Source organism: Mesitornis unicolor, unplaced genomic scaffold (genome assembly GCF_000695765.1).
Source record: "Mesitornis unicolor isolate BGI_N332 unplaced genomic scaffold, ASM69576v1 scaffold25961, whole genome shotgun sequence".
NCBI lineage: Eukaryota > Metazoa > Chordata > Aves > Mesitornithiformes > Mesitornithidae > Mesitornis > Mesitornis unicolor.
In genome coordinates, this window is record NW_010162161.1 from 111,071 (window position 1) to 137,028 (window position 25,958).

Here is a 25,958-nt window from a genome sequence, read left to right on the forward strand (position 1 = left end):
TTCCTGCATGCCATGCTTCACACAGACATTACTTACAGCCCATTTTAAGAGGTTATGACCAGATAATTCATTAGTCAAAAAATCATCAGGCTTGCATCCTGCAAAGTGGAATCAGGACTTCAAAATTATTGCAAGTACACCAGGACTATAACAACTTAATTAGTAAGAGAGCACATCACCTTATTTAAAAAGAAAAAAAAAACAAAACCAAACCAAAACAAAAAAAGAGGGGCGGGGGAAGGTATCTTTGAGTTCAAGCCTGTGACTACCACAGAAGCAACCAGAAGAAAGGAGATGGACACAGCTCTTCTGCTGTAGGCACACATCTGAGGAAGAAATGTCATGTGGGGTCATGGTTTTTATCTCAGACTCCTACCCTGCTCCAAGTCCACATCAGTAACCTGACCTCAATAGTTTGACAGTTCTCTGAGACTTCTTCCTTACATGTAGACATGAATTCACTAAAGTTGCATCACACAGCTTTCGAGGATTTTATTCCTGATTCCTTTGACAAAACTCTTACCCTTTTTGGTCTAGATAAGAAGCTTCCAAAGAATTATTAAATTCATAGCGAAACCAATAAGAATTCAGCCTCTGAATTCAAGATAAACCTACAAGGTCCTTCAGTCTTAGATGCAGTGGAGTTCTTCCCACACAAGTGCGTTTCTAAATTCATGCAAACCATGTTTGTCCATCTCTTGGTGGAGAAGGTACATTGAGAGTAGGAAGAACCACAGCCAAAGTTGACTGTGTTCTGTCTTCTGGGTGGGGGACCAGCACTAGCATCACTTAGAGCCACTCTGTCATTCATATAAGCTCAGTAAGGCCACCTGACAGCTACATCTATACCACAGTCAGGAACTAGGAGCAAATACTCTAGTAGAGGTGTAGTATATCACAGACTGGTAGTTACAAAAGGTTATATTGGCTGCGAAGATGCAGTAGCAGTGATTTCAGGTTGGACTAACTATCCAAGTAGGTTACTGGGCACACCAAAGGCTCTGCTACTCCATCTCCACTGCTTTTATGTTATAACCACATCTGCCAGTGGCACTGCTGACACACTTCAAAGAGATTGGGAGGATTAACAGAACTTTCCCACAGATGGCTGGGCATTCCCCAAGTCCAAGACCACCTCCCTGAACATGCTGCAAGATCAAGCTTTCAAACCACTAAAATGGCAGACAACCAAAAATGTAATCCACACAGAGCTAATCCTGCTATCAGTGCACATTTTGCCATTCAGCTGAACTGGATGGAACCAGCTCTAGCCTTAACTGGTCATGTCTTCCATTGAAGGAGAGCTGGTATATGCTCAGTAAAAGTCTGCATAAAATATTGCAGTTCTGCCAATTACTGTAAATCTTCAGCTATTTTTTTCATTACTTTCATTGACTTGCATAACTAATCAGTTGCTAATGAAGCTAAGCTAATCCTCCTTCAGAAAAATAATTTTAAAAATATTTCACAAGGCTAAACAGCTGTGATGACTTACCAGAAAACTCACAGACATGACTTCTTGTATCACAGCTTCCCTCAGATTAAATCACCTTCTTTTGTTTTAGGATATATAGCATGTTTGGATCTACCTTGCCTGGGAAATCTGAGACAGCAGCAGTTATCCAAGCAGTAATTCAATACTCACTTCTACTGTGCTAAAGACTTTGCAAAATGTGTTTCCTTAGGGAATTTCCTCATTATAGCACAGAAACTGAAAATTTAGAAACAAAACAAAACAAAACATAAAAAACTACCAAACAACAACAAAAATACCCAGTATTTCCAAACAGAATAAGGGCCTAATATACCAAGCTAACTCCATGCACTGAGAGGTCAGAAGCAGAAAAGTATACCAAAAAATACATGTCCTTTAAAAGCTAACCTAGTGAGTGGGTAAAGTGGCCCCAGCTTACGCAGTAGTAGGTGCTTTGTAGCTGAGTCACTCAGAAAATGGGTTTTTAATGGGCACATGCCTGGGACTAACCCAGGGAACAAATCGTGGAGCCTCTCTGTCTGAGGCAAATTAAAGGATTTCCCCCATCGTTTGCTACGCCTGTCCCCCTTACAACATCTGCCGAGTTTCTGTAGCTGTTGAAGGGGTGGAAATCTGCCATAGCAGTTACAAGAAAGCTACCCACGGACTGATGTTTAGCTCTGGAAGTTTGCAAATTAAATTATCAGATTAATTTGGGCCTGGTAGAAAGGAGGAAAAACTTGGGTCTCCAGACTTCCCCCTGTACAACAAAATGATGAGGTCCCAGCTCTGTGACAAAAACAAGCAACAGGCAGGTTCCAAAAGAGGTCATTAAGTTAGGAGAAAACCCAACAGTTTCCCACATGGCCTTTGTAGCACAGAGCCTGTCAAATATGGCCCCACAGGGATGTTACAGCAATCTGCAAACTTTTCAGACCAGCAAAACCGCTTCCAAACTCTCACATTCCTCACATGGTCACAACGGTGACAAATTAAAGCTCTACAGTACTGAGGTTGACTTTTAAGGCTTAAGATCATCCTGCTGCTCTGTAAAGGCTAACAGTGGTTTTGCAGATCACAATCTGGGTTCCCCAGGTCCTTACTCTGGAGAGCATGACACACTCTTATTTCCCACATGGTATGAGGTATGAGAAATTAAGAAGATGCTGAACCAAGGTTATTCTAAGAAATTAAGTCAAAACCTTAAAGCAGTAAGTCTTCTCTGTTTTTTCCTTCCAAAGAGGGAGAGGTCTATCGGGTTTATGTTTGATCCACAACACTTCTTTTCCTCATTCAAAAAGCTATGCAGAAGTGCAGAGGACTACTCAAAGTTTGCTGCTTTTCTTTGCAACAGGCTTGGAGAAAAAGTGAGAGGTTTTCACATACCCTCTGATCACTGCATGGAGCAGGGAAAGACTATGACTTTTAGGGGCTTCTGACCAGGGCTGGGAACACAGTCCTTCCCCTCCCCACAAGTGATTGCCAAAATGAGCTGTAATCAACCACACACATCCTGGATAGCATCCTAAGAGCTGGGTAACCACAGAGTTAATGAGAGAAAATACACAAGAAAACAGACGTTCCTGCCTGAGATCCTCAGAGGGCTCTTTCACCAAGTACTTCACGGGGGAGAGCGGCCAAACATTCCCAGCCAGGCCTACAACATAAAACCACACAAATTCATCATGTGGCCTTCCCAGAGGCAAATCTGAATTTTCTGCAGTGGGCATTTAACCAAGCCACAGTCGACTGAATTAAGAACTGCGTTTTGAACTCAATGCACAACTCTCAGATCTGCAGCAAAGAGCTCTCCTATATACTATTTCTCTTACCAAAACACAGGACTCCTACTGACACCTACCCAGCAAAGGCCCACCTGACCATCCAACCCAATTCCAGTCACAGATGCCACCTTCACGTTGAAGGAGAATACAGATTTAAAGAAACCTGATATATTTCCTAGAGACATTTTCTGCTGACTTCCTGAAAACAAAATGTTGCCCAGAGTAATTTTAAAAAACTGTAAATAAAAAAGCTTTTAATCTAATGTAAACTATGACTTATTACCAGCTTTGTAAATCAGCACACAACAGGTGAACTTAGCAAAGATGCCCCAACACAGGTCAGCAGAAACTCAGATGAATGTGACAACGTTTCAGATTCTGGACTATATAATTTGGGAAAACTTTCTCGTTACACATAAAGGCTAACAGTCCAAAACACTGTTTAAATTTTTTATTATATTTTTTTTCTGAACTTGATCCATCATGATTTCTGCCAGTAGCACAGAAATCCTGTGTCTTCTGGAAGCTCTCTGCCTTCTGCACTTACATTGTCACCTTCACTTCTCAGTTTCCAGAACGGCTGGATATAAAACCACGATCCCTCGTTTCCCGCAGCATCCAGAGACACCCGCATAGCATTCTTCTCTAGCAGAGCTGGCAATCTCTTATTGACTGTGAGGTACTTGTTACTTTTTATGTGCAATAGCTGTGAAAAAATAATAATTTAAAACATTAGTATAGCTTTTGCTTTTTCTACTTTGATTCAAAGAGGCGGCACTGGCTTTCACACTGTAGTGATTTTTCATAACATACATGAACAAAATAAAACTGGTAGAGAGTTATCAAAGTATACTGCAGTTTAGGAAAACTGATAGTACATCTCAGCTTGAGAGAAAAGTGTCAGCAATCAATTTTACAGCATATACTACACAGGTAGGGCAGGAGTCCATTAATAGTGTTACCTTCAGGAATTTCATCCATTACAGGAAAGTTGTACTGCACTTAAGAACATAACTTCTGTCTCATTTACATGTCATGAAGTACAAATTACTTCAGTGATTTAAAAGGAGCTGCACAGCACCTCTGTAATACAATTTTGAAATAAAACTTGAAAATAAAGGACACATATTTACATTCAGATTCTAAACCACAGCAGCAAAAATGACACATAAAATTTATATTATGACATATTATTTAAACATGAATATACAACACTTCTGGTAGGCTTTAAAACAGACAGAAAAACACAATATTGTAAACCTCACCAAGTTCTGTTTACCTGACCCTTGACAATCCAGACTACAGTGGTTAGTTTCATTTTCGCAGTAACCTTGAAATGAAACAACTGTTTCCTTTCCACGTCTAAGAGAAGGCAAATGTATTTCAATAGCTTTACCTGTATGACATTGCTGTATTTTACAATTTCGCCCAACAGCTTTCTGTTCTCGCTTTCGTTCTGCTTTTGCTCCAGTTCTGCTGCATGCTGCAAGAGAATGATTATTTCTTTAAATTCTACAAAATCAGCTACCGAAAAAAGATAGTATGAAAAGGAAATGGCACCACACTAAAAATGTTTCCTTCAACCTGCAAGCATTACTGCACTGAACACATTAGCATCCAAATCCTGCTGCAGCATAATTTTCTGAACTATAATCACCCGGACCCCAAGTAATGACTCTGAGTTTTTATTACCCCAGAAACTCAGTCACAATTTATGGACTACACCTGAGATGCATGCTATTTTAAAAATTTTCAAGCACAAAAAGTAATTCCAGGTGCTTTATTTCATGCTGAAAAAGGAAAAAGAAGGGCCTAAGATTAGTTTCTCCTTGTCACCATTCCATTTACTTGTGGGGTTTTTCATTGCATACAAATTCATTGGCTTTATATATAACAAAACTAGTAGATCACACATTGCAAAACTAAGGCTAAACACAACACTGTGGGTCAAACACAGCCACAGAACAAACTCCCAGCTCTAACTGCTGGGTAGCTAGATCTAACCACACACCATGTGTCTTCATTGCTGATTTTAACTGGAAACACTGGCAGCCTCTCCACTGCACATGAAACCATCACCCAGGTTTGATACCACCTTGTTTTCACTTAATATCATGCATCCAATTATAAAATCAGGCCAGTTCTTTCTCAGAGACAGAGGAGTTGTTCCAGCCACAGTGTATTTAATGCAAAACAGATTCTGACCAATGGTTCAGAGAAGAATCACCTAAGACTGGAAGTAAAGACAACTGCAATTCTGAGGAATTTCCAGACTAAAGTGTGGAAAACAACTCTTTGTCCACCCCTCTGACTAACTCCTAGAAAGTACTTCTAAAATAATAGCATGGTTTAACCCAGATCCCACTCCCAATCTTAAAAACACCATATTTACTTTATAAAATCCCTGAAAGCGGTATTTTGCTTATACCAAAGGCACAACCCCTAGCCCAAAGTAAGATAAAAAATCAGGGCAGGGGCAATAAATGTCGGTCAAGAGGTAGGAGAGCTAAGGAGAATACAAAGTTGCTATGGTGGCACAATAACACCTATCACGGTGGTTTCCAAGGCACTTGTTATTATTCCTGCTCATTCTATTGTAATTCTACAGTCTGCAGATTGAGATAAGATTACAAATACAGATGTCTCTTACTTGAAGTTTCTTCAGCAGTGCTGCTTCTGTATGGTTTCCTTGTTTGGCTTGCTTGGCTTTCCAGTACTGCTTCTGGGCTGAATATCGGTTCATGGGACACACCTTGAAAAGGCAGTCTGTAGAAGATGGAAAGACATACTCGTAACATTGAAAGATGCTTCCTTCGTTTGTAAGTATGCTGTGGTTGCTTTTCTTTTTCCGGAAATGCCCAGATACCGCAGCATTGAAGCACAGTCAGCAAACAGCTTGATGGCAATGATACCATAAACAGGGTGTCAGAAAATCTGAGCTGATCCTAAACAAAAGAGGGGCAGCAAAGGAAAGCAAACCACAAGGTACTGACCCCCATCCCCACCCCGCTGCCTTCCCACAGGGACCACGTGCAGTGAGGGGCTGGGGACTGGGAAGGGAGAGAGACATGTCTGAAGTTAAGCCACAGGGTTCTTCCCTAAGTGCTTGTTCACTTGTTCTTAATTTCCCAACACCAGAATCAATAATTAAAAGCTAATGTTAATTGGCCATAAACAGTTCTGTGACATTCCCTGATTCAAGACTTTCTGTGGTTTTTTGGGGCCTATGACAGTCCTTAGACTAGAAACAGAAGCTCAGGGAGCCTCTAACCAAAATGATTCATCCAAATCTGATATTTTTTTTAGAATGATAAATGATAGCTAGTCTTGCATGGTCATGAACATCAACTGCTCTAAAAACTAAGCTTGAAAGACATTTTACTTAGCAAATGTTGGTAATTGTCCTTTCACACTTCATGTGTATCAACTGGCAAGAGGAAAGGACAGGAAAGCATTAATAAGCAATAATCCGTGTTTTGCTATGAGGCTAGTAAGAACATACAGGATTGCATGTATATTATAGTGTGAAACTGTTCCCCAATGTGGGTTGTGATTTATAGACATCAAAGGTAGGTCTGTCTCAAATTACTAGCCCTCCATATTTAAGTGTCACTGATGGCCAAGCACTCCAAGGACTAATCCACCTCTAGGGGAGAACTATCTCTGAAATATTGCCTTCCTTCTCCCCACTCTATGTCTGGGTCTCAGGAAGGCAGAGACATAACGGAAGCAACTACACCTACCTAACTCCCAGCCACCCAACCGTGGGACAAGCTAGAGCCAAGTAATAGCGGCAATGTGTCCTACTTAGAGGAGGTTTTTGCCCCAGAGCAGGATTAAGAATAAAAAAGTTCCTCTTCTGACCTAAGAAGCACCTCTTGCAGGCGCTGACACCCCAGACTGGCCTGAATCAGCAATGTCACTTCTCTGCTGGTCATCAGGCAACTTTCCCACAAAGAAGAGACTCTGCCACACCACTGAAAAGCCACATTCCACATAGTATGGCACAGACAGTGCTCCTCACAAAAATACAGAGAAGAGAGGGAAATAGAGGAGAACAAACACACTAGCTCCACGTGAGCAACATGAAGTGCTTCCTTATCATCAAACTCAACAGTTAATGGCATAAACATCACATAGCACAGAATAATTTGAGAATAGTCCTCTCTACCCTCAGTTCTCTACCCTGTTGCCATCTCTCAAGAGAGCCCCTTTCCAACAGCACTGTATAGTAACCCCTACCTCTGTTATCAAAGATGCTGCCATATGAAATAGCAATTACAACACCAATACTAGGTACACGTTCCAGTTACACACTGGATCGATATGTAGGTGACCCTGCTGAATTTACTAACCTTGCACATCATTTTTAAATACAGTGGAATCGAGTAATTCACCAGTCACTGTCACAAAAATGTCAGCAAAGGAAGCCAAAGGGAACTATACCAAATGCGTGGCCTCAGATTTTTAACCGCTGAGCCAGGCCAGGAGCAGACTATTTTACAGTTCATGGGTCATCAGTTCAGTATACAGTTCATCATCCAATCCCCAGACCAACTTTAACATCTGCAGTTGCTAACTACCCAAGACTTGTTCCATTTCTCTGATCCACCACAGGACATGTGGGAAGTCTCATCTATCATACATCTGATAAGTTTCCCAACTGTTGCACTCTTATGAGCAGAAATTCAAGTGTAAAACTCAGAGCCACTCTGTAGAAGACGTTAGATACCAAAGCAGAACCTATTCTCATTTTCAACACTGTTAAGCCAGTGGAGTTACTCTTTCACACAGGGAGGAAGAGGAGATTTAGCTCCTCTGAAAGATATCCTCCAACATACCCATCTCTTTATAGTCTGTGAGGAGTTACTGAAGCCATGTTACAGTAGGAACTCCTAACACAACAAGAGAGGGAAGGGAAATCTTGTGTGCAGACTGGCCTTGCATTTCCTAAGTAAAAATGAATCCGCATTCCTTAAAACAGGCAGCATTCTCAACTACCACCAGGCCCAGTTAGGCATTCCTATCTGATGTTAGTGCTGCCAACACCACTAGAATAAGACCATGCTACATGTTCCTCCCACCACCTGCATCCCAAGAGCCAGCAGTCTGCAACAGTGCTGGCTCTCAAGCCCCAGACTAAGTTGCAATGCTTCTAGTTGTTCCATACATGCCATTTAGCCTCACGTATATTGGCCCATCCTTGTACCAAGCTTTCCATCACATTGCCTCTTCCCTTCACAGCAACTGATCTTCCTCTGCTATTCATAGCTGCAAAGCTCGTTCATGCGAACGCACCGCTGGTGGTAGAACTTTTCCCAGCACTGCCCCACAGTCCTCACCAATTTGCTCTCTAATCACAGCCCTGAGCTGCTGCTCCTAGGAGAAAGGGCTAAAAATCTTTACCAAAGGAAACCCAGCCACCTTGCAAAGGTGTTTACTTCATTTCAAAGGGGAACACTTAAAATGAGAACTGTATCGTACAACCCAGAGCACATACCTCCCAGGTAGCTTTTACAATATTCTGCACATTAAGAAGGGAAAAGAAAAAACAATTACAAAACACTGTATACTGTTAAATCATACTGTATGTTGCAGCAGATTTTGAGTATCAGGATTTCAGCTCATAAGACAAAATGTCCACTATTATCTTCTGTAACAATCTAGGATTAACATGCTTTCTCAGAAGACTTCATGAAACACTTATTTCTCTGAAGTAACACCACCTTCTTTTTATAGGACCACTCTTCATTTCTGTTACTCCCCACACATCCTGCTACTTTGAGTAAACACATCGCTTCCCATCCGTATACAGAGCATCTCAAAGCACTCTGCAAAGAAATGCAAGATATACAGGGATGCACAGGCACTGCTGTGCGGGTCTTCCTCCCAAAGGGGGGTGAATTTTTCCTAATAATAAGTTCTCAAAGAAAAGGAAATGTAGAGCAAGCATAGATAACCTCAGCCACCACACTGCTCCATCTGTAGCCATGCTGCACAACACAGTTCTCCTGACTTCCAGTCTAGTGCTTTAGAAGTTGAAATGCCAGGAACTCTTTAAAAAACATTATTATTTTGATTGCATTTTCCTCAATTTATAGACTAAATAAACTAATATCCTTTGTTTCCAGACAAGCTTTTCCCTAATTATTTTTTTAAGATTCCAGATATAAATAAAACAAGTAATCTCATTTTTTTTCTACTTACTTTTATTAGAATAACAACAGGATACTATAGAAATTTAAGCTTTGTGGTCCTAAACAACAGAGGGGGAAAAGAACAGTGCCTGCCCTACAGAAGCTGTAATTTAAATAAACAGGTAAAAAGAGAAACTGATGCATAAGATTATATAGCCGTTTTCCAGCACATGCATTAGATCAAAAGCTCAGCCCTGCTGGAGGTCAGGCTAACAACCCACCCATGAGACAGACTGTCTCTTCTAACTTCTCCAGACGTTCTCAGATAGTCCTAATTCCTAACTTACTATTTTATGGAGTTTTACATAAATGCTTCTCTTCCTGAGGACACTAATTAAGTAAGAGCTATCAAAGGTAAACAAATAGCTGTAAAGCAAATAGCTTAAAAGTATCAGCCAGTTTCACTTACTAAGCTTTCAAGTGTTCAACTTCTGCAGTTTCATCAATTTTCTCATACCCACAAAATCTTCCAGGCAAATTTCAATTACTTGTGCACAAAGTGAAGATGGAGAAAATAAGAAACATTGCCCACCACACCCACACACACATTTTTACAAATAACAAAAAATAACTTCAAGTATTCTTTACAAAATGGAAAAAAAAAGGGGGGGAGCTCTCCCTGGTCACACTCCAGGCTTGACCTCCTACACTACACCTCGGCTCATTAGGAAGAAAATATGACAAATTACCAGTGTTGAGACACATATCAATTACTTTATGGGGGGAAAAAATGACATCTATTAATCAGAGCCACCAAAAGATGGAAAGCAGCAGCTCCCAGGGCGCAGGCGGTGATCCACAAAGGACGCGCTCAGCACCGAAGGGCCTATGTGCCTGAGCCCGCGACTGCGCACAAAATACAGTCTTTACTTCGCAAAAGGCAATAGCAGGTGGAACAACCACACGCAACACATCCTCTGAGCAAAAAGCAACTACGCTCAGGAAGTCTGAAAAAGGAAAATATCTCATATCGTGTCTTTTAAATGTTTCTTGATGTTGTATAAAGATGGTTTAGAACAAGATCTGTCAGATGCTTTCTTCACATGGGCACACACACACACACCCCCCCCTTTTGTGTTGTTGGGTTTTTTTCTTTCAAGTGTTAGAAATTCAACTCTTGCCTGTCGTGGAACATTTCAGTGATTTGCAGAACTAGAGAAATTATGACATGACCTTACCAAAACCAGCAGGCTGACAAATGGGTAAGTGGAAGTGACAGGGCTATTCAATCATAGTGTGTACAAATCTATGTGTTTTGAAAACAATACAGAAAGGTAAAAAAGAGCTGAAGTGAGAATGGAAAGGGAGAAATGCAAGGGAGCAAGGAGTGGGGCAAATCAGACATCTGAGAAGAAAATGAAAGCAATTACGGAACTGAGAAAAACAAGAAGAAAACGTAAGGACAAGACAAAATTATGTAGGAGAAGGCAAGTAAAGAGGAAAACAGCAAACGGCAGAGGAAAGGGTAGGAGGAGGAAAGCAGAGAGCACAGAGGAACATAACATGAGAAATAGCTGAACAGACTTAAAATTGCGATAAAAGCAAGAAGAGGGTATCTAGGAACTCAAACATCGCTTTCATTGCAGATGCTTCAAGAAAAAGGGGTATAAAATGTAGGGATGTTTAAATCAGTTTAGGAACTTAGGTAATTTTACAATTAAATAAACGAAGGTGCTCTTTTTTCAGAGTTGCTAAATCTGACAAACAAGCAGGTCTTATCTGTGCTATTTTACACCTCACAAGCTGGAAGCATTTCCCACTGGAGATAACAGCATATGTTTGTGGTCACAGTCTAAGGAAGCCTGCAGTTCTGTTGCTCCTGACATTACTTTTCTTCAGAGGTATACGACTTCTGGCACACGCTGCTCTTCATCAACTCCTTGAACCCGGCCCTGCAGCAGGGTAAGCATTTCCATCATGACACCAAGTGCTTTAGCTCTCACTAGTTTCAGTCAGAATTAGGACAAGAAGCACCTGGCTTCATCAGTCCTTTAAATTCAACTGCAAAATGGTAAATGGGTGGTTTTTGTTTGGTTGGTTTTTTGCTGTTGTTGTCAAACAGACTTCAGGAAACACCTGTGGAACCAAATTCTGCCCTCCTTGACACTGATGCAAACCTGGATATTCACACTGATGTGTCACAGCGTCATTCTAGGTTCATCCCAATGTGAACGAAGGGGAAATCTCCATCATAGCTTCTTTGTATGGACACAAAATGAGACACGACCACAGCTTTCCTTAGCTTAACAATACTCTGTTTTGTAGGATGTTCTGAAACAACTAGAATAGCTACCACCCACTCAAAAAAAAAGAAAGCAAACACGTAACAAAAACGAAACTGCTATTTTGAGACACCTCTTTACGTAGGCTTTCATTTCAGGCCAGCAGCTCTGTACCTAAATTTGATCACCAAGTGAACTCTGTAGGAGGGATACAAGTAGTCAGAAAACACAACCTTTTTTTGTGTGTGTGTGTGTGGTTTTTTTGCTGGGGAAAGTGGGGAGGGGGGAGAGGGTTGATAAAATATTACCAAAAAAGAGCAAACATAGTCCTCTGATGTTAATTTTCAGAGTCAGTCCTTGGAATCTAAACATCTTGTTAGAAACTTGCCTTTCTCATACTTCTTTGACTCTTAGGTCGTGCTCTAACCTCAAATCAACGCCAGTTCAGCTATCAGTGATAAAAACATTGTAAACCATACAGACAGCAGTTCCTATTAACTAAAGAGGCCCTACTCTTCCTGCTGTTAGATGCTATTTTTAGTTGCTCATGACTAACCATTCAATTAATCACTCAAGTTGAAGACAACTTTTTATGTCAAGAACCTACTTAAAGCAGTTTTTGTTTGTTTTATTAACTTTGCCATTTTAATTGAATGCTATTTCCCAGAAGATTCTTGCGGGAGAAAATAAGGGGTTTGCTTACATTTCTTGGTTATAAGAACAACACTTTGCAACTCTTTTGCCTCAGTGCTCTTGAGCAGAAATTTAACAAAGCGTGGCAGAGATGCACTTTTGGTTGTTCTCGTAATACAGACACCTCTGCAGTACCAAGCACTAAAACCCAATTAGACAGCAAGTCTCTGTTGTGTTCTCAGCAAAACTCCTGCTACTCCCTTTGACTTGTAAGATGAAGGAGAAAACAATCAAATGATGGCTTTATCTTTGCTGCAGCCATTCTCCTGAATGCCACTTGATGACATATACCTGAAGCAGCATGAAATTGCCCCTAACAATACAGCCATGATGTTGTAGCGTGGTGGTTTGCACCAATTTAGTGAAAAAGTGAATTTTGTCACCTTATTTTGCTTCTCCTACAGATGTTGCAGTTCATTCAAATTTGCATGCTACCACAATGCTTAGCAATAGCTAAGCAAGCCACTTCAAAGTTAAGTCAGATATAGGTGCACCCTAAACCAGAAAGGACTGACAGGAGCCAAAGTGAGCTACCAGGCAGCAGTGAGGAGGAGAAAAGTAACTGGTAGCAAGGTTAAGTGCAGAGAGGGAAAGGGAAAAGAGGAGATCCCCAAGAAGTGGAGAACTGAATTAGAGGAAAGGTTAGATGCTGTGGGGAAGAGGAGCAGAGGCAACTACAGATAAAGGAATGTTTTATGCAAGCAACAGAAAGAGGTTGCAATAGGGAACCGAGCCAAAGCTGTCTATTACTAATAAAAAACATTCCTCTGCAGAAGACGGCATGTAACTCAGGAGCAGAGTCTGTGCATTCCCCACGCAACAGAGAACAGCTGTATGTCTGTCTGTGTCTCATCTCCTTCTGACATCTGATCTATGTACACATGTACTACTGCCACCACCGATGGCACACCATCAGCGCTGAGAGTTCAATAACCTTGCACCCTGGATCAAAGTGCCCAGACCCTCCTGATGCTGTTCAAATCACTTAAAAAAAACAAACAAAGAAGTCCTTAAAAAACCCCATGAACAAACAAAGAAAAAAAAAAACCTCAACACAGAACACCATCAACTTTTTTCCTTCTTCGCTTTTTCAAGTTAGGAAAGAACATCTGAGACCTGCAACATGGTGCAAGCCACCATGCTATAACATCATGGCTGTGTTGTTAGGGGCAATTTCATGCTGCTTCAGGTACATAGCATCAGCATCTACTGTACTGAAGGTTTTTAATCAAGCCCTTAAACATTAGACAATGAAAGAATCAAGGTTGCCTTTTTAACCTCTATTTGGCTCCTTGACTGTAGGCATTTGGATGTATTATGCAATATATTATCACATGCAAGCCTTTTCCAGTGACCTCTGTCTCAGCTAGAAACCTGGTTATGTTCTACTTCAGGAACACAGCAGGTGGTGAAGTGACAGAAACACTGTCCAAAGAATCTCCACCTGCAATTTTGTGCAACCTGGACGCTGAGTATTAAACCTGCATTTGCAGGCAGCGAGAGGATGAAATCACAGATACGCAGTCTGAAAGCCACACTGGAGAACCACATCCTATCTCCATCTCTACTATAAACTTATTCCATGACATCACACGAGTGAATGAAATTTATCACTATTAGTTTCTAAGTATACATCCGCGTTTCCTGCATTTCCAAGATGCGCCGATGTGCTGAATGCTCCCAGCTGGACCTGGACCTAACTGCTGATGTTTCCTGAATATCTAATGGGGAAAAAAAATCTTGAATACTCTCGAAAAGCAGAATTCCAATCACTCAATGCTTAAAGGCAACCTTTTTCCAATAAGAGCATATACATACTAGAGTAAAAGAAAAACTGAAAATAAAATTATAAGGTTAAGATTGTCAGTGCCCCTCCTTGAGATAGATTCAAGCAGCCATGAAACGTGTTTCTCTTGCTCTAAACGGAGAAACCCGTAATCAGCTTTCTTATCTCATAACAGGTGTGAATCCAAGTCCACATAAGCCAAAAGAGGTCTGGATCAGGCTAGTAAGGCTCTACTTTGGCACAACTAGAGCCAATGGCTTAAATCAAGTACAGACAACACTGAGAGGTTTTATTTCCTTCCCTGCATATAAAGACACAGAACTTCTAGTACCCCAGGAGTAATTTTTAGCATTCAAGAAGTAGAAAGTGCATGTTGTCAGGGCATAGTTATTTTTTCCAATAAGTAAAACAGCAGAATTATCCAAATAATTGACAAGGTCACGCCTAAGGAAGTTGAGAAACATCAGAAAACAGTTTTAAGCAAAAGCAAAACAAAAAGCTGACAAAATATTTGGTGGTAGTCCTTCAAATGTTGTCTTATCTTTAAATAAAATAAACAAACCAGTAGCTCAAGTAGTTTTGAACATCAAGAGCTTGTTTCCCATTTACAATAAGAGCAGGGCTGGAAGAAGGAGTTGGTCACACAGCGGGGGATCAGCGTTCGGTGTACAGAACAGAGCATCCAACTCTTGGACTACAAGAAAATTAGCCCCTTCCCCTTGTTTTCCACCTACCCCTCGTGCTTTTGCTGATTTGGTATTTAGTTCTCAAAAATCTGTCATCCACATTCCAGTTTAAAATTTCAGCAATGTGTTCACAAACCATGAAGTCATCTGGGAAGTTACACGTCTGGCAAGGCAAATCTTTGCCCAAGGAGTTAGAGCATGCACCAATCAGTCATTAAAAGAATAAAAAAATAGATCCTCAGTTACTGACCTCTGAACTTCTTTGGAGGATTAGCAAGGTCACCTGCCTCTGGCTGAACCACACACCGGTCATCTACTAACCTAGAAAAACAAAAATTATTACACTTACTAAAACATGAGTTTGATATCAGTGTACATAAATGCAGAGACACACCTGTCACAGAAGCTTACACATTTCTCTGACTTAATTTAAAAAAAATACCTTAGAAACTCTTATTATTCAGTTACTAATCATAACCAAGAAAAGAAAACTCTACATTTTCCTTCAAGAAAGAGGATTTATTCTATTGCATTGAATTATAGCATATATTTCAGATCCCACTTCATTTAAATATGGTTAAATTCCCTTTTGTTACACTGAGTACATTGATGTTACGTGTAAAATTCTTGTTTTCTTTCGTTAGAGCAAATTAACCCTGAATCAGAAACAATTTGTTTTTCTGCAGCTGTCAGATTTTCACAGCCATTACCCTAGAGCATAATCCAAAATTCATCAAAACCAACAGAGAGACTCTGAGCTACTTAAATATGCCCTGGAAAAAGACCTCAAAGAAAAAATGTTGGGAAGGCACACTTGCATCTGACATGAGAAAAGATATTTAAAGCACTGTGGGTCAGAATGGACCTACACCTGCAAGCTATCCCATACTTGCAGATTCCTGCATCCTCACTGAGGACTGTCACGGGGATGCATAGTAAGCAGCCTTCATGTGGGCACAAGAGTATACGTGGATCTGCTTACACGATCAGGACATGCAGGGAGGTTTCTCCAGTGACTTGATGTTTCCTAACACTCTTTTATCTAGAATCTCAGCCTGGAATCCAATAAAGCATCTTGGATTTGTGTCTTTAAACATTCTGCTGTTCTTCTTTACCATTTCCAATCTTTTTCCTCTGAGGCGGCATGTGGAATTAAGATTCAGCTCAGATCAAAACTCAATTTTCCTTTACTAAAATGAATAAATATTTATTTAATCCACAGTATTTATTTAATCCAGCAGAAAAATCTAAATAACAAATCAAATATATTTCTCACAATATTTTAGAAGTTAAATAAACTGTAAAATCCAAAAACTTTATAAACACCACTTAGCAGAAATTAAAAACTTGTTAATCTTATCACAAAACTTCCTAAACATAAATTCAGCTTCCCTTCAGGAAGCATCCTGTAAATAATCTGCCAGTTTCAAACAATTATTCAGGAAAATCATGTTTAAGGACACAGCACTGCCCTGCTACTTCATAACAACAGTCTTTAGCAGCATTTTCTGTGGGAAATTACCAGAAAAAAGCACAATTTGGGTTTAGTCAAGTTACCCAATAGATACACTCAGTTTTCACTCAAGTTGCTGAAGGCTGTGCATCTATCCATGAGCACAGCAAGACCAGCCCCACGCATGCCCATGCTCCAGGCAAGCTGAGTGTTGACAAGCTGCCCATTGTGGTTGCAGCTCCCAGAAACACGAGTGAAAAAGAATAAAGAATTTCGGAAGTCAGCTGCTCGGATCTCTTAACATACTCAGATGCAAATGTGAGGTATCATTGAGGAAGGAGAACTGAAGAAACAGCTCCAAGAGCAGGCAGTGAACCTGCCATGGCTTTGTGGAGTTGTGTTTTTCACAGTCTAGGTTAGGCCAGCCTTAGCAAGAACCAAATGAGGGTTTGGAGAGCAGGATTTGGGAAGAGTCAGTCTGCAAGATGCCCTGTATGAGCTAATAGGCCAAAGCTTTGTACAATCAGCATCTAAAACCTGGAGTCACAGAAGAAACAGGGCTGAAAACTTTAACAGAAGCTTTGCCAAGGGATTTTAATGCCAAGAAGGAGGAGGGCCACAAAGATGATCAGAGGGCTGGAGCACCTCCCCTACAAGGACAGGCTGAGAGAGTTGAGGTTGTTCAGCCTGGAGAAGGGAAGGCTCTGGGGCGACTTCACTGCGGTCTTCCAGGACCTGAAGGGGTCCTATAGGAAAGCTGGGGAGGGACTTTTTACAAGAGCAGCTAGCGATAAAAGGAGGAAGAATACATTTAAACTGGAAGAAGGTAGATTTAGACTGGATATTAGGAAGAAATTCTTTACTGTGAGGGTGGTGAGACACTGGCACAGGTTGCCCCGGGAAGTTGTGGATGCTGAGTAACAACACAAGCTGTTCCTGATGTTCCTCGGTGACAACTTGTGCACCTCATGGCAACTGCAATTGTGGATTAAATGCAACACTTTCATCATGGCACCACATCACTATAACAAAGTCATATAGAAAATGAAGTGGTGGCACTGAGGAAAACAAGCAAAGTCCCACACGCTCTCTGAGCCAGTTAGCTGCTGTGTTCAAACATGTCAGACTTCCAAGGCTCAGAAAATAGGCATTAAACAATTAATACCAATAATTTCATTTAAGCATTCTCTAAAGGCACAACAATAAGGACCATAAATGAGATCTGCAGTCATGAGGAACCAAAGACATCAGACAAGACAAAGGAAAAATGAACTGCTGCTAATCCAATCCTATAGACATGAAATGACAGCACAGAAAGATATGGCAGGACAGACCAGAAACATCATCTCCTGAGCCCTTGCTCAGTGCCTCAGCTTCTGACACCTTCATTTCTCACAATACAGGAGGAAAATCTGAATAAAATATTGCTTTATCTATATAGCTGTCTTCCAACAATTTAATCCCCAAGATTTCCATACAATGACATTTATCCTGTATTCCAGCAGTTTGTCCTGTTCAGTAGCTACTTGTTTACTGCGGAGGTGCTTGTGACAGCACCGTAAGCAAGAGGCACATTGCGCATTTCACGCGATGCAAGACTTCTGCCTGTTCTGCAGACTGGAACAGAAGAGGCTCTTCACACACGGATCACTTACTTTGATGCACAATTCAAAATATTCAAATCCCACTTCTTACACTGAGCCAAAAGGCAGTTGTTGGTTTGTTACTGCAGCCTGCTAGGTAGCTGCATTAAACAACCAGCAATTCCCGACCTTCGTAACCTGCAAACAATCCATTTGAGATCTGTGAAACCAAACAACAGGCTTGACTACAAAAGGTCGGGGTACCTGCAGCTTCTGTCAGACCATGGCAGACCACATTTTAAGATCACTTGCTTGCTGGTTTGCACAGGAGGCCAAAACACACGAGAGAGCCCTTTTCTGATAACGGCAGAATTTACTATATTATACCACCAAATATGCTACCAATTGAAATACTGACTGAAACTGTTATGCCAATATTCAAGCTGCTGTATCATCAAAGCTTTGGCAAACTTCAAAAGGTTTAACTCTTCAGCTGGAGTGCAAACAACACTGCTTTGCGCCCTCCATTGTCATTCAGTACCTGGCAGATATACCATGACTGCATTTCAGTTTTTCATATGTCAATGGCACACAAATGACAAAGGAATTTCCTGCACACGTATGATATGATTTTTATTTGTGCAAGTTCTTCTCTGAAAACATTAAATATCTGGTTGCACTCAAGTAACTGTTGCACTGCTGTAGTAATTAAGCTGTACAGTAGTTCACTTCTGCCTAAGACAAATCATCAAAAAAGTCAAAATAATAATTATGGCCCTGGACTTCACGCATATTCATTTGTATTTAGTCATTCCACAATTAGGGTCTGAAAGTAACAACATTCATGGGATTGCTTGTCTTAGATGGCCAGTCATTCTCCCACTGAAGCCACTGAAAGATTTTCCACTGGCTGCATGGGGAGCAAGGGCAGTTCCTCACCCTGCAGCCACATGCAGCCACCCTCATAGACTGGCAGCTATTTAAGCCTCTAAGACCTCATGCTACTTCTTAAAGAAGAATTGAAACCATCTAAAGCAATGTCTAGGAGTTAAGGTGTGCTTCTCAGCACCAGCGGGGCTAAAAAAATAAAGGCAGCTTTCAGCGCTCTGTTAGCCTTAGTCAGGATACTGCTCCACATCACACGGTCAAAGCACAAAGCCATTCAGAGTTCTACACCTATCTTTCTCTCTTTTCAATTTCCCCCATAATTTGTTGGGGTTAAACCTGTCCTTTCTCATCACATGCTAAGCCAAACATGTGTAGAAGCATTCAAATTAGTACTATCTTGCAGCAATGAATTCCATATGTAGGGTGACACCTCTGTAAACATATTTATGAGCAGTTTCAAATATAGTGACTCTCATTTTTGTTGTTTCAGCAACAAAAGGACCAGATCAACTTCTCTCAATACTATTCATCATTTTTATTCAGAACTTGCCTAATATAAACAACTTCAAACTTCTCATACAGCTTCTAATATCCCTCCTCTCTCTGGGCACTGGGCAGAAGCAGGGAAACAATCACTTGTGGTAATTCCCACTAAATCTTTCTACCGGGTAGAGCAGCAGCCTTTGCAGGAACTTTCACTGAAAGAAAAAAGCAGAATGAGCATGTAAAGAACCAGCGAGGACTCGCTGTGCAGTTGGGGAAACAGGAGGAAGGACGCATGGATGAGAGAAGCAGGACAAAGTGGTAGCAGGATAACTGATAAGGCAGGTATGCTAGCAAAAAAGAGTAATGGTGCCCAGGTTTATAGGTGTGAATCATGTAGGGTGGATGAGGCTTTGTGTCCTACAAGCTCCTCTGATTACCTAACACAGGCTAAAGGTAAACACACCAAAGTTTTCTAGGAACTTGCAGATGTAGCGTGAGGGTCAAGGAACAGTTGTACAGCAATAATCCTAGAAAAAAAACTCACAATGATGAGTTATTTTAAATTTACTGCTGATACAGTTGCATTCTGCAAGAACAAAAACTAATGTAAGAAAAAGAAACAGAAAAGGAATAATGATGGATTTCATTAATTTTAGGGCTCTCTCATAACATAAGAAACTTCTTAGATTGTCCAAGAAAGCAGCTACGTAATATTCATTTATCCTAGCTTTGTGCCTTCAATTTAAAAAAGTATCATCCTGAAATGTACTTTGTCTCTCCCTGTCAACAGAGACTTCCACTTTTAATAGCCAACATTATTAAGCAAAACAGTACTACACAAACACACAAAACACACAAACACACAGACTCTCAAACACATAACCACACATACATGCACGTGTGTGCATAACTTCTTAACAAATGCAAGACCCAGCTACTGACGTCTAACTATTCTAACACGCGGGGATGAGCAAAACACAGCTCGGCACTCTTTACACATTTGTGGCATATTTCACCCCTCAAAAAGCTGAATAAACTAAGATAGAGGCAATGTCTTCAATCTAAGACACCCTCTCAGCTGCTCAGTTTTTACTCTCTTAAACATATCACTATTTCACTGACTTTTTGAGCAGCGTAAGGCCTGACAGCAGCAGGAAGAGAGGGCAGTGTTGACAACAGACATCAGTAAGGGGAGCTGAACCTTGGAATTGCCAGCAGAGCCAAGCAGTATCTCTGTTCAACAGCAGTTCACAAATCATGCTTGGGTTACACCCCAAAGACACATAACCTCAACACCCCTTCGTGAACAAAGTACCAGTCCTCAAAGCCTCCCTTCCTTTGCTCCACAGACGTCCCTTCCCATACACAACCTCCTTATTAGAAACACTGCCTCAGAGCCCCTTCCAACCAACACACATCTTCCCTTCCTATCGCAGCTCTCATACAAAGCCTCTCGCACGCTCCACACATCCCAGCACATGGAAAGGCTCGGGAAGAGAGGTGCCAAATCATATCCCTAAGAAGCCAGCCAATAACAAACAATAGGTTGTTAAAATTTTGCTGCCCTGGAAATCAAGCATCAAATACCTAAGTGCCAAAACAACCAGGTCCACCCAGTTCTTCTCCAGGTCCACCCACTTTTCATTTCACTGAACCTCTTATCAGGCATCTAGGTCAGCCCAGTTCTTGCTTGCTTCAAGCACTCTCCTGCCAAAAAGCTACAGTCATGATACCTCACCCTTCCCAAAATGTGAGTTCATACTTTTTTCACTACCAGCCCTGATTCAAGTTATCTACAGCTCTATGATTTAGCTCCACTGTATGAAATTCGTCATTTTTCCTGCCTCCTTCCTTTCCAAAGCCTAATTTTTCATCATCATCTTTTCATGTCTTCAACCTTTCAGGTTCTCCTCTGTTAACCCCAGCTTGCTTTGCCAGCAAAGAGGATCTTCCTTGCACTTATAAGCCTCTGTACCATTTAGGCAGATTCCACATTAAAAATCCCTTTTGATAGATGGGATCACAGTACCCAATATTTAAACAAGAACTATACTACATGCCAATGAGGTGCAGCACCACAGAGGGAGGAGACTAGAAAGTCTGATCGTTGCCTGCCTCAAACTTTAGCAATTTTATGCTTTCCTTTCTAAACAAAATTTAATTGCTACAAACACAAAGCTTAACAAAGAAGTTATTAAATTATTCACACCCCTACTCTGGGAGAACAAACTTCTATACTTCAAAATTCTCAAAGTGTCTTAAACAGCAGAGAAATTTCACCATACACCATCCTCAGCATAAAGCAAGAATGTGGGTGCATTTTATCTCAACCACACAGACCAGGATCACTCAGCCACTCTCACCATGCTGAAAAATGCTTGCATAGGTCTCTTCAGAATGTATAATCAAATGTTAAGGAGATCAAGGGGCAGAAAGCAAGATACCAAGCATATGCTAGAAAATGAAACAACAGCATGCAAGTAGGCAGCTCCACGTCTGCACTAACAATCGCACTAATAATCAGCCCTGAAGTTTTTTATCGTTATCTGATTGTGCATTCATATATTCTTGTAACCATACCTGCAGGCTTGCATGTCAGAGGGGGAAAAAAATGTTTTGCCTGTTCAATTAAGTAATCCAGCTATAAATCCTGAATGCCACTTTGTTATTCTTTTGTATTGTATTATAGGCAGTCATGCTTTTAGTTTGTAAAAAGCTTCAGAAACCTGTTCAAGTAGAATTTTTTAATCCATTTTATAGTTACATTTACACTTAAAACATTGTGCAAATTAAAATAAATTATAAAAGTAAAGTTAAAATAAATTAGTACAACAGAATAAAGCGTTACTTGGAGCTTCCAGTGGAGGGGAGAAAACATGATTCTTAGATTTTAGTCTCAATTTTGCAATTTTCTTGGACCACACAATACGTAAGTCATTTATGCAGAGGAAAAATAGTACTGAACGTAGCTTGTCCATACTCATTTTTGCCAAGTAAACAAACATTCACACAGTATTCCAAGATCCTCACATCCATACAACATACATTAAGTCACTTTGCAGTGGTGCCAAGTGTAACTATTTTCTGCTGTCAAAAGGGGGCTTGGGATTCGGCCCTGGGAGGAGGTGTGCCAGTCCACCCCACCCAGCTCCAGCCCCAGGCACACAAAGTCCCGCTACGCTTCTCCAAAATGCTGGTGCACGGCTCCCAGGCTTGTTTTGGCTTCAGTCTGTCTCAGTACCTTTGAAAAACAAATTACATTCCCATAAAATCGAGGAAATGTTCTTTCTTTCTTTCTTTTTGACAATATGAAAAGTAAAACTCTGCCATACAAGGATATTGTGATAGCCTAAAGGCATTTGACAGAAGACAGTCTTGCACAGGAAAACATGACATTTGTATTAAGACATTCTTTTAAAGCTAAGAAATGGAAAGGATAAAATAAGTATTAGGAAAAGTTTTCTGAAAGCAGTAGTGGCTTGCAGAACACAGACCCACTAACAATATGCGTCACCTGGGAAATTGGATTGGATTTTTCCATTACTAACATTTTCTTTTGGGGGTGAAAACCTGGCTCTCTTTGAACTTACTGGCAAAATTTCCATGGATGTCTCTGAGGCCAAGATTTCACCCCAATGACCCTTCCTTCCCAGAAGTGTACTGGGGGCTGAGGTGCTGTTTAAATAAGAAGCAGTGTCAGCACCAAGCGCACAGCTATATGGGAGACTCTCCAAATGGAGGAAGCCCACCACCATCAGCGAGCTCACCACTGCCAAATCAAGCTCATCTGGAGGTGGGGTGGAACATGGCATTTTGGTGGCTTCAGTTCAGACAAGTTAAGCATAACATGCCTAGCTCAAATCCATCACCTGAGGTCCTTTTTCAGTCAAGATTGAGAGGCAGGCACCTCCATAGTGCAGTAACTACCTACTCCAGGGCAGATGTGTAACACAGGAGGATGAAACACCCTCTGGACATGGACTTCCTCTCTCCCTTTTCTATTTGCTACTTGTGAGATGACTATGCTTTGGCAGAAAAGGTTAAGTGAGACCCCCAACCATCTCAGGATGGAGGTACCAGCACCTGGTAATTTTTCTTGTGCCTGGCTGAGATGCAGATGAGAAACCCAGGTGGACCTGGCTGAGATATTGCCCCTGCCCACATCCACCTTCCTTCTGTGCACCCCTCAGCAAAACAGGATTGATAACAGGAGGTGCACGCTCACTGCCAGGCTTCCAGTGATCACAGAAAAACACTACGTTAATGTGCCTACACACAGGGTACAAAGAATACAAAGACTTTGAGCCTGGAGAAGAGAAGGCTCCAGAGGGACCTTATTGAAGCCTTCCAGTTCCTGAAGAGGTCCTGCAGGAAAGCTGGGAAGGGACTTTTTACAAGGGTAGGTAGCGATAAAAGGAAGTGGAATGGATTTAAACTGGAAGAGGGTAGGTTTAGACTGGATATTACGAAGAAATTCTTTACTGTGAGAGTGGCGAGACACTGGCACAGGTTGCCCAGGGAAGCTGTGGATGCCCCCTCCCTGGAAGTGCTCAAGGGGGACCTGGTCTGGTGGGGGGGGGCCCTGTCCATAGCAGGGGGTTGGACTGGATGAGCTTTAAGGTCTCTTCCAACCCAAACCATTCTGAGGTTCTATAACATGCATGTATAACACACATCTCTTGAAATCTGCAATGTCTTTTTCAAAACAAGATAGCCAGCATGACCCACAGCATACATTCAAGGGTGAGGATTTTTATGTTGATGCATTTTGTCTCAAAAGATTCCAGCTAACAAGGTGTGGTGGAACAAAAGGGGAAAACCTTCCTTTGGTTTCAATTCAGCTCACTCAACTATGCTCAGGAGGAGAGTTGTGAAGGGTCATTTTAGACAATTGTACCCAAAATAAAGTACCCAAATTTCAAGACAAGATTTTTAAAAGTGGGATGTTGTAGAAGCGAACATATGTATTGAAATAGTGTGGTTCTTTGAGCATATTATCATACATTAAAATCCAAAAATTTCATCATCTGCTCATCAGCTGTTTAACAATCTATTTGAAGTGTTATTCCACATACAGTATTCAGCTGAGGTTTTATATCCATGCTCTTCCGGGCAGAGGCCACATACCACAGATATCCATGATAATCTCCAAATACTCCCTTTATTTATTTTAGGAGCATATGAGGCATCCTTCATCAAAGTTTTTAAATACAATCTAACTTCTGCAGCTCTTCTACTTAATCCTTGCTCCAACTAGCTACACAGTGAATGCAGAAACTGTAACAAGCCCAGGATGTGGCCCAGCACAAACACTTTGCTACTTAGTAGAAAGTCAGAAAACTCAAGATTAAACACGTAACTAAGTATGCTTGCTCACACCTTACAACTACCTATAACAGGTCTGCCACTCAGTTCCTCCAGTGTAAAAAAGCATGGAGGAAGCAGAATTACTAGGTATACTGACATAATGTACATTAGAAACACAGTCACTGTGACCACCATTAGCTAAACAAGGGCTTTTCAGGACTACACGAGCCTACACCTTTACATTAATTTTAGACACATAACTCACTAATCTGTCCATATCAGACGAGTTGCTTAAATTTCTATGCTACATAAGTGGCTTCAGAAAAGAGATCCTGTTAATAGCATCACGGGTCACAAAATCAAGTAGATATGCAGAACTCACCGCAATGTTACCTATCCAGACAGGGACAGCAAAGCCAAGCCAGAAGTAGGAGAAAAAAAAAAAAGTCACAATCAAAAGAAATCCTACATTCAACTTACATCAGAAGAATTCATGCTTTTTTGCTCAGCTTTGTCTATAGCTACATTGTACATCTTTGTGAATATCCACTTGAAAGGACTGTTTTGAAGAACTGTGTGCTAATGAATCGGAAAGGCTGGATTTACCACTGTTAACACCATTTAATGAAAATAGAGAGGAAGGTTTACTCTGAAAAAATACTGCTAAGAAATGCCAGTATCTGTCCAGTGATCAAAAAAGTGACTTCATCCCTTTTCAGTAATGAAGGCACACCTTCGGATCAAAAAGACAACTCTCACCATATAAGGGAAGCATAAGAAAAAGGAGAGAATTAAGAAACTTACATTTAGTTGACATAGCATAATGTAAAAATATCCCTGTTTAGTAGACAAACCAGTCTCAAATGCTTCTGTAAGCTCTCTAACGTACCTCAACAATTTCTGAGACAGTAATACATACATACACAAATACATACATAAATAAGATACATACACAAATTATCAATCCTGCAAACACAACCTGGAATCTAGGTACTGGAAATCAAATTCTTTCTCCATTTTGTAACATAAACAGTAATAATCTGGCAGACCAATAATGTCATATTACGTAAAAAATGTCCATGGAAAACATTTCTTAATCAAAATGCTGACATTTTACACATGTTGCAGTGTTTATTTCACACAGCAATAGAGAATGCTACATACCTAACTTTTTGCTCAAGTTAAAAAAAAACCCCTTGTTTTAGATAATACCGATATGCAAAAATACTCTATATTACAAACTTTGTCACATGTCAGGACACCAAATGAAGAAAGGACCCACCACATTTCAGAGGCCTTCAAATGGTGACAGGTCCTGAGCTAGCATGAACACGTGTAATTCCACTGAAGTTAGCCAAACTGCGTATTTCTACAGCAACTGAGCATCTGACCCAGTGCT

At 40.8% G+C, this 25,958-nt stretch overlaps 1 protein-coding gene across 1 annotated transcript in view; it reads right to left on the reverse strand.

Moving 5' to 3' along the window:
• The window catches only part of ITPR2 (inositol 1,4,5-trisphosphate receptor, type 2), a gene marked incomplete at both ends in the record, with an annotated part of 112,632 nt that extends 97,469 nt beyond the window's left edge, over window positions 1-15,163 (reverse strand). The window contains 4 exons of the mRNA XM_010193547.1: window positions 3,806-3,964; window positions 4,655-4,741; window positions 5,909-6,024; window positions 15,093-15,163. Coding sequence (XP_010191849.1) covers window positions 3,806-3,964; window positions 4,655-4,741; window positions 5,909-6,024; window positions 15,093-15,163 — 433 coding nt within the window. The remainder of the gene's footprint in view (window positions 1-3,805; window positions 3,965-4,654; window positions 4,742-5,908; window positions 6,025-15,092) is intronic.
• Window positions 15,164-25,958: the final 10,795 nt, after the last annotated feature.